At 39.9% G+C, this 9,971-nt stretch overlaps 1 protein-coding gene across 1 annotated transcript; it reads right to left on the reverse strand.

Annotated features, from left to right (window-relative positions):
• Positions 1-916: 916 nt before the first annotated feature.
• On the reverse strand, positions 917-2,302 carry LOC108612788 (uncharacterized). Its single transcript, XM_018005788.2, has 3 exons — positions 2,084-2,302; positions 1,846-2,025; positions 917-1,789 (listed from the first exon to the last, which is right to left on the reverse strand). Exons 1-3 carry the CDS (start codon positions 2,152-2,154, stop codon positions 1,072-1,074), a joined length of 969 nt encoding a protein of 322 aa, XP_017861277.1. The 5' UTR covers positions 2,155-2,302; the 3' UTR covers positions 917-1,071.
• Positions 2,303-9,971: the final 7,669 nt, after the last annotated feature.

A 9,971-nucleotide genomic window follows, 5' to 3' on the forward strand; every position in this document is an offset into this window, starting at 1 on the left:
CATTTTGATTGCATTTTCTTTTGTAAATCGTTTGAAAAACTTTGTATAAATCAAAAGAAGAACAAAACTTCAACTCTAGCGTCTAAAAACCGTCGTTGAGCAAATCTAACAGGCTGCTTATACAATAAAATTTCAAGAAAAATAATTATATATTTAAAAAAATATATATATATATATATATATTATGTGAAAATAAATTACCAAAATAGCGAGCAAAATATCTATCAACTAAGCGAAAACAATTTTTAAACAACATTAGCTACAACATTAAATAGCGCAAAAGTGCTGAGTCCGGTTAAAGCATACGAAAAAGACCTAGATAAATCTATAAATATATACATACATATGTACGTATGTGTCACCAGTTAGAGCTATGATAATTGAAATATTATAACGGATTTGTAGACGAACTCCCAAGCAACAGAAATGTGTAAAAATCTTTTACCTGTACAGAGTATGATAACTGTAAGAAAATTTTCCAAACTTCGACTCACTCGAAATAGCTTCTTAATAGAAACGAAAAGAAATAAAACACGTTTAATTATCAAATAAGGAAAGTGAAATTGAAGAAATATTGCGCTGAACGATCGGGCAAATAGGCAACGTCAAATTATATATCTCTTATGTAATTTAATGGTTAACTGTGCAATGCGAGCCAACACAAAAACAACAAAAGAAAAGTCTTTTATGTACAACCATTTTGTTAACCCTAAAAAAAAAAAGAAAATAAAGTACATAAATGTCATTAAAATATAAAACTAACCATTGAATATACTAAATTCTAGTTTTGCGGTAATCTTAACTGCCTTATTACAAATTCGAATAGCTGTTATTGTTATCGATTATTAACTATTTGAGTCTGAGATTTGTTTTGTTTACCAACACTTTTTCAGCGAATGGATTTTGAATTTTTACAAATTTTTTTGCATAATTTATTTAAAGTAATTCCTACAAAGTGTATATTCAAAATACTATATAAAAGGCAAATTTGTTCACTTCTCAGGTTAACTAACTTAGAAGTAAGAGACTAGCATCCCACAATTTATTCATTTAACTAACTGTGAACCATGTTCAAATCTTTCTTTTCTTCTTGGGCGGTGCATCTTCATCATCTATATCCTCTGTGCTAGGCTTGAGAGTTATCTGTGTGAATGCTGGTGTGTTACGCACTGCATCTCGCCGGATGGGTTTTTTGTCAGTCTTCTGAAGAATTGGCATTGGTAGTATAAGTGATTGAGGCAATACCAATTCCTCCACAATATAAATATCAACATCCTCTAATTTGTTGACCTCGGGTTTCTCTATAAGTAGTTTAGCCTCTGGTGCTAAGGGTCTATGGATGTTTTCCGTACATTTAGCAACGGTATAATTAGAGCGTATGACAACTAGATCTATGCTAGAGCCAGATGACAGGTCATGCTCGATCCCGGCACTAACGGCATCGACAATCAGTTCGCGTGCTTCATCCTCGGTCAGGTCCGGCCTCCAGCGACTTTCCATGATACCCATGGCGCTGTACTGCCCGCTGCCAACGGAGGTGTACTGGCTTATCTCGGTGGTGCCATCGAAGTGCACACTGTAGAGGTGCACACCCTCGGGATCCACACCAGCCAGCACAAAGCTAATCATCATGCGGCCCATCGCGCTCATTAGTAGCGTCTTGGCCACCTGCTTGGCACAGACGGCGGGAAGGATACGCCCATTTGTCGCCTCACGTTGCATTGCGCACTGTTCTTCCATTAGTCGCGTCAACCTAGACAGATCGCTGGCATAGCCACTGCCACCACAGCTGCACAGAAGGAAGGGATAGTCGCGCAAGCGCTATCTGATCAATCGGACACTTACTATATATTACGCTGCAGTCGACAAATCTTTGGGGTTTCGTTCGAACTAACCAAATTGCTGCGCGTTGCTCTGGAATCCGTGGCAATCATGACGCCCGCATTAAAGAGTAAGCCCACCACAGTGGTGCCAGTGGTGATGGGCAACGGTGGCTTATAGCCCATCTTTAGCATCTCATCATTGCTGTGGCCGAACTCTTTCTCTTAGCTATTGCTCAGGCTGCTGTCCAAAGAAGACTTACCGCAAAAAATTCTCATAGTTGAAGCCCCCATAGCAGTGGTTCCTATTCCTGTTGGAGAAGTTGCCAAACATTGTGATTAGCGTATTTGTATGAATGATAATTGGATGTGAATGTTGGAATATGCGTTAGCTTTTGATATGGTATATAGTATGGTATTTATTTGTATATCAGAAAACTATGCCAAAGGCTACTTGAGATAGGGAACTGACTTCTATACCATTGACTGCTGTGGTTTTACTCCATCGGGTAAGTTTAAGTAGTCGATGACTGTTATTGATAATCGATATCATGTAATCGATTAAATATTTATTAATAATCTATACGTAAGCTTTGTCTCATACTATAAAATGTCTGGTTTAAATGAAAAGAAAACATTTAAAATACATTTTAATATTTTCTTTATATTAACTTCCATGAGCACATATAATTATAATCATAAAAAAAAAACTAAACTCTTTAATATTTCCAGGCAACCCAAGCCACAAGGCTGCGATTGAGTTTGGCTCGAAGCAATAATATCATATGAATATCATAAGTTACAATGATATTAGCCCAAATAGACCCATTTCTATTCACATACACAAACACACACACACACGCACGCACACAGAAACACTTACACGCGCACACACACTCGCTCATGTGCTCGAGTTTTGAAAACACAAACGCGCCAGGCTCCATTAAACAACCCACTGAACCTCCAACTCCAACAACCACCCCGCCTCCGAAATGTGGATGGGTCGGTTTATTGGGTTGGTTTCGGGTCGCTGCAAGCCAAGTATAAAAGTGTCAAAACTTTCTGTTCTGAGTTTGTTGTATCCTTTTGTTATTTGTACTCCGAGTGTACATATATACAAACACACACACACCAACACATAGAGTCAGACTCAGTGGCTTATATACCTCGCCAAGCTCCCACACAAAAAGAAATCTAACAAAAATCAACGAGTGAGCTAGAGAGAGAGAGAAAGAGCACAGGAGTGAGAGGGAGAGCACAACAAAAAGGCAGCAGCAACAGCAAAAACCATAAGCTTTTCCTTTATTTGCTCATTCTTTTTGTATGTATGTACATATACGTATGCCTGTGTGTGTGGGTGTTCAGGCTGGGTGTGAGTTGGCGAAAGCTGCGCCCAGTCAACAGCATTTGGATTTCGCCTGCTTTCAACTGCTGTGCGCCCGTTCAAAACACAAACGGAATGATAATGATGTGCGTTAAAAAATACATGGACACATTGGCAGTGGCATTGAGTGAGAGAGAGGGAGGGAGTAGTAGTAGAGAGGGAAGCGTGACGTGAGAGACGCCAACAAACATGGCGACTGAGCCAAAGTCAAACAAGTGTCTGCACCGCCCTACGGCACTGCTTCGATTTTTATTTATAGCTCAGTAAGTGTGTGCGAGTGTGTAGAATATACACGGGAAATGCCTCAACACAATTACAATAACTTTGACATGAAAAGTGGAACAATAAACCAAACCAAACCGAACCGAACTGAACCAAAACCAAATGGCATCGTTGACACCGCAGGCGGCGCCCAGTTGTCCAATTGTCCCTTTTTATATGATTGCCCCGCTGCCGCTGTCGTTGCCGTTGCCGCTGCCGCAGTCGCTGTTGCAGTCGACGTCGCTGCCTCAGCCGACAGCACACGCGCGCGCTGTTCACTTCCGCCTTGAACGTGTGCGTGTGAGAGTGTGGACTGCGGTGTTGTTGGTGTGTGAAATGAACCGACAGCCGTCGGCAAATGTTTCATAAACAACAACAAAACAGTTATTAAATAAAATAACAACAAGACGCGCAACACGAAGCAAACATTTATTGCTCTATAACCGTTGCTGGAGGGTCGCTTAGTTCACTCTTGCGCATTAGCAGGAAATACTAAGGTCAATACTTAATTAAAGAGGTTTATTGGGTGTTGAAGAGTAAACACGATACATTGGAATGAGCTTTGAAAGCTCACGAAGTCATAGGATAAGCATGAATACGAGCTTTAAGCTTTAGGAGATGATCAAATAGAATAGCTGAGCCACGAATCGATACAACGTGAGAGAGTTTTGAAAATCATTATATATAATAGTGCATATTGATATAATATATAATAGACAGAATTTGAGAAGCTATAAGCAATGAGGTAGTATTTAAAATAAATTATTTTTAGAATATGTATGTATACTCAATTTATTCACATTTAATCAACCTAACGAAACCATATTGCTCTAGCTAACGTATAAAGCTCACTTGCTGAAGGGCATGCATGTAAGGCATTATAAGCAATAGCAGTAAGTTATTTCCTGGGTATTACGCAGACACAAATCATACAAACACACACTCACACACATACACATTCATATTCACATTCACATTCATATGTTGGCTGCGCAGCCTTTTATTAATTTAGGTTAGTGACTTAAGTTTAGCATTTGCCGCAATTAACTTAATTAGAAATGCATTTTGTGGACCCAAGAAGCAAGAACGAGCCCACACATACACACTCAACTGTGTGCGAGTATGTGTGTGTATGTGCGTTCGTGTGAATGGGTGTGTGAATGTGAATGGTTGTGTTTTATGCGGAAGGCAGGAGCAAGTGGCTAAAGGACCTGCCACTGCCTGACAGGGCTATAAAACATTTGTGTCATTGCCTTTGGATTGAAGTGACTGCCACACATGCGTGTACATGTGTGTATGCTTGGTTTATTGGCTATTATGACAACAAATATACCCAGCGAGTAACATATTTATTAAAAGCATTTGTGCGATTAACTAAATGTGTTTCAGCATTGCGGCGAACACTGCGTATACGTAATACGCATTACGGATACGTGCATGCCAGTGAGTTTGTGTGTGAGTGTGTGTGCGTGTGGGTGTGATGGCTGTGCTATGCGAGTGCAAATGCGCGAGGAAGTCTAGCGAACCAAAAAAACAAATTTCAACAGTTTTAAGCCGGTTTCTTTTAGGTTTCAAGCTTTATTGTTTTTTTTTTTTTTTGAACATTTCTTGAAATAACCAAGTTTCGTGTGTTTTTTTCAAGCCCGACCTACGCAACGCACCGAAAAGTGTCTGGGCACCAGCTGCTGCAACTGACAAACGTTTGAAATTTTAGTTTGTTTTTTATTGCTCACATTTGTCAACTGGTTTGTTTGCCAAAAAATTAGTAATACAGGCCATATGACATCTTTTATGGTCTTGCCTCGAAGCGAATCGCTTTTATGTGATCGTGTTTGCAATATAACTAATTGTTAACTATATGTTACTAATGTTTCTTGGAAACAACTTGAAGAGTGACAAAATTAATGAACTATTGATGGCTACAGGTTGACTAATTGATTGAAGATCAAGAGCGCAGTTCAATATACATAATAGAAATATATATTACTCTTTATATATTAGCTTTCGAATTAGTATTACCAGTGGCATTAGCAATAACATTATTATTGGCATTAGTATAGTAACTAATTTTAGTATTAGTATTAGTATGACTACAAGTATTAGCATCAGTATTACTATAGCTCTGACCATTAGCACTAATATACGTAATACGAGTGCCTCAACTATTAACCTCATAATAATCCCAAATTCCCAAATATCTCTCAAGCGCAGCGACACTTCGGGCCGCAAGCAGCTTTCAATCTTAAGAGGTTTTCATTGAATCATTACATTATGGACTGGGTCAGGCGAGCGTCTTTCGCTGCTTAGCGCTTCCCATGCCAGTCGAGTGGCTTGGAGTGGAGCGAGAGAGACGAGACGGCTGGGAGGCCTTAAACAATAGCAACTTGTGCTCCCCCGCAATGCGGCCTTATGTGGCAGCAGTTGCTGAATTAGCATAACTTGTCATAAGTTGAAAAATCTCATTAGGCTAAATTTTGTGGCTCAGTTCATTGTTGATGTTGTTGTTGCTGTTGTAGGTGATGTTGTCTTCATGAACGTTGATCATTTTTGTATTCGAAATTAACATTTATGGTCCATTGAGAGCTGGTGATACTCGATGCGGACTCCCTTCACTTTCAGCTGTTGTCTACTTGGCTAAAGGCCAATTAATTAGCATATATAAACAGCTAGAAGAAGAAGTAGAAGAAGAAGAAGACGAATAGAGTATTCGATTTTAATTGCCGTTTCTATGTCTAGGCCTTGTTGCTTCACATTCCAATTTTATGCTCTGTGGAGATTTTAGGTACTCACTCCCTCCTGCTACTCCTTCTCCTCCTCCTCTTTGGTTTTCTTCTTCATAAACATCAAATGCTACCGAATTTTGGGCTGGTGGGCGTCACATTAACTTAAACGATATCGATTAATTTGCATTTCGCTTTTACAAAAACTTTTACGTTTTTGCGTAATTAAAACGCCAAAGGTGCCACGCCCAAAGTAGCAGCTACTCACTCCTGCTCCCACCCAGCTGAGGCTTTTATAAACTCGCAAACTGTAGAAAAGAAACTGCAGAGAACAACAGGCAAACCAAACGAGGATACGACAGCGTCTGGCAAAAGTTGGCAGCCGAAACGAAAGAAGTCAACGCCGAGCTGAGGACAAAGTTTTATGCCAAAAAGTAATAGCCTATGCCTATGCCAGACTCCGAGCAGGGGCTGCCAGGCTGAGGGCGGCTGTGGGCGGGGCGCTGCCCTATGGAATATGAAGCAGCCGTAAGTAGCATTTAACAGTCGACTTATGGCCACGGCCAGTGGCTGCCCAGGGGTCGCAGACAAGCTAGCCAAGCCAGCCCAGCCAGCCCAGCCATGAAACCACACCCATCGCACCCCACAGCCCCACGAATGGCCTCCACACCAATGCAATTTGAACTTAATTTTGAAATGATTTTAATATTTCAGAAGGCCAAGCAAAGTGAAGACTGCTGCGAATTCCATTTTCATATTGTTTTTATCTCTTTGGTCTTCAACTTTTATGAAATTAGCTGTATATAGGTATATATATATATTTATGTATATGTAGCTATTTTTTGTGTGTTGCTTTAGAGCGACATAGGCTCCAGATTACTGATTATATAGTAAAAATACTTGAGGCACATAGGAAAAGAGTACATTTGGAAGATAGATAAATGTTGATTATAGCTGGATTAATTTATTATAGCCTAGATTAATTTATTACTAAAAGATCAGTTTCGAGTTGATGACAGACAGTTGATGGACAGACTAAACTAAACCCAATATAGTCCTCTCCCTTCAGGAGCAAGCAGCTTTCGTATATTATCATATACGTTATGCTAAATGTCTAATATACTATCTTAGTTTTTTTAAGAAAACTTTTAATACGACAAATATGGTTTTCAATTTATTGATCTCATAAAAAATATACTTATATCTTAGTATATGTATATGCACTTCTTGACTTTTTAATTAAAAGAAAAAACTCGTTTTCTTTCTTATAAGTATTGCCCTGATGAAAGCAGATATCTCTATAAGAATTCGCATACGTTTATTTATTTCGCTTGCTTTTTCATTCTCAAGTTTTTCCTCATTCTCGATTATTCCTCTTCATCTTCTTTTTCTCCTTTCGCTGGTTCACTTTTTGAATGCTGCATGAAAATTTCATTTAGTTGCTTTGGTGCAAAACTTTTGTTGTGGATGCTGCTCACGGGCTTTTGCCTTTAAATTTGTCTGGATTTGTTGGTGTAATTGCTATGGTTGTTGCTGTTGTCGTTGTTGTCGTTGGGGTCCTTTACATGGAATAAAGCGTTGCAATACCCGGCACAAAGTTTGTCTGCATCTTTGAAGGAGCTGGGAGCAGGGGCTGGGTATACGTTGCAAGAAAACTTTTGCATTTCTTGCCGTTGCTGCTGCTGCTGTTGCTGCTTTTTGTCATATTAACAGCCGCCCCAATGGCGCCAAGAAAGGTGGCTGATCGAGGAGGGAGCGGGGGCGGGGCCACGGCAGTTGGGGCTGCTTTGAGTGGTCTTCAAGTATTTGCTTTTGCAGCATTATTGCAAAGTTTTTCAACAAACTATTTTGCCTGCTCTGAGGAGGGTTCTGAGGATGAGGGATGAGGGGGTTGCCCGAGACGCGTGGTGTTTGCCACTTCATCAAGTCCAAAAAAGCAAAAGAGAGAACAAAAATTGATCACTGCTCGAGCTGTGTATTGACATTTGAAATGATGCGTGTGCCACTTGAAAGCAGCTTGCCACAAATTGTGGATAGTGGATGGTGGATAGCGGATAGCGGTCGAGCATGCAACATTTCGTTGCAAGCAATTCAGTAGCTCCCTCGTTGCTCTTTCTTCTCCTATTTGTTTTTTTCTTTTTTACGTGTTGCCAGTGGCAATGTACTTAGCTGCTGCTCGCATCTCTGCTTGAGTGCATTGGCGTCTACGTGTCCTTGCTACAGATATGTATATGTATTATATATATATGTGGGTATATATATATATATATAAGGAGACAGCAGACAACTTCCTTGGCTGCTGTTCATCCCAGGCAGTTACTTTTTGTTGCAGTTGTTGTTGTTGTGGCATGTGAATGTACTTCAAGCGTTTCCGTTGTGCATTACGTTGACGCTGACTGCGTCGCCATTGTTCACACACACAAGCATACACATAACAGACACAAACACACACACATACTTACTTTTCGCATAGTTGTGGAGTCAACTTTTTGTTGTTGCTGCAAAAAAAATTATCAATTTAATTTTGTAACTCAACTTCCGCTTGCTGCTGCTGCTGCCTGACACGCCCACAGTGCAACCACCCACTTGCATACTCAGCCCTCTCAGCCTGGCGGCTCTCTCTCTTTCTCTCTCTCTCCTGTCTTTCTTTGCAGTGGAACTGTTTCGCTTGTGCTCGCTTTTCTCGCATTTTCCGCCATGCAAAATGTTGACACTAAAGCGCTGCCTTTTGCTTGCTGCCGCCACTCCCACTGCCAGCCCCCACCTCAGCCACTCACTTTGCTTACATAAGCCATGAAATGTGTGTGTGTGTGTGCGTTGAAGTCTTGCTGCATTATATGCCACACGCTGCCAACTTTGCCGTTGCAACGTATATGCAATATGCGAAAATTACGTATACGCCGCGTTGGGAAATATGTTTTTTTTTCTGCTCCTTTTTTTTTTTAGTTTCGGTGTGTTTTTTTCATGTCAGAGCGTCTATTAAAAATGCATGGACGCAAGTGACAAGTGGGTGAGAAGCTTCGACTCAAATGAAAAGAAATGTTTGCTTCTTTGGCGTGCTCTTCTATGCTCTGTCTCACTCTCGCTCCATCTCTGTCTCTCTTGACTAATCCCCAATTAAAACGTCTGAAATGTGAAATGATGTTGCAAAATATAATATACGAGTTCCATACTAAAAGCAATTATTAGGATAAAAGCAAGCAGCGAAAGAAAACTCGAAAACTTGAAAGGTTTTGAAGCATTTCTGTTCGTTGAAGCTTGATATTAGAGTCTAGAGTCGAGAATTGTTAAGTTTTTGTGATGATTTATGTTCCTTCGTACTAAATAGATGATGCTATTGGATTTGAGATGAACAATTAGAATAGAAAACCATCGTGAGCTTGATTGGCTTAAGCTCTCTTAGTATAATCTGTATTCATAAAAGCCCAGAAATAGTCCAGAAATAATTTTAGGCAGTCTAGTAACTCTTTGTATATTATCGCTTATTATTCCTAAATATATAAAATTTAGCTACTCTAATTTCAATTCCAGCATTAATCTAATCTAATTGCATAATTTAATATATTGTATGCATAGATCTTATATCACTTCATTATAGTTCAGTTTTTACGGCTCCCTTGGTAACATCTTGTGCTTCTAGCCCAGTTTTTGCGCCACACTTAAATTCCGCCCCGAACGCTTTATGGCATTCGACTGTTGTTGGCTGAGCTGCACTTCAAAAATCGCCGGAGCGGAGACAAGTTTCGTTTTTCATTTATGGCGCTGAGCTAAAATTTTACTGCTGCA

Source organism: Drosophila arizonae, chromosome 4, assembly GCF_054131065.1.
Source record: "Drosophila arizonae isolate 15081-1271.41 chromosome 4, UAZ_ARI_1.0, whole genome shotgun sequence".
NCBI lineage: Eukaryota > Metazoa > Arthropoda > Insecta > Diptera > Drosophilidae > Drosophila > Drosophila arizonae.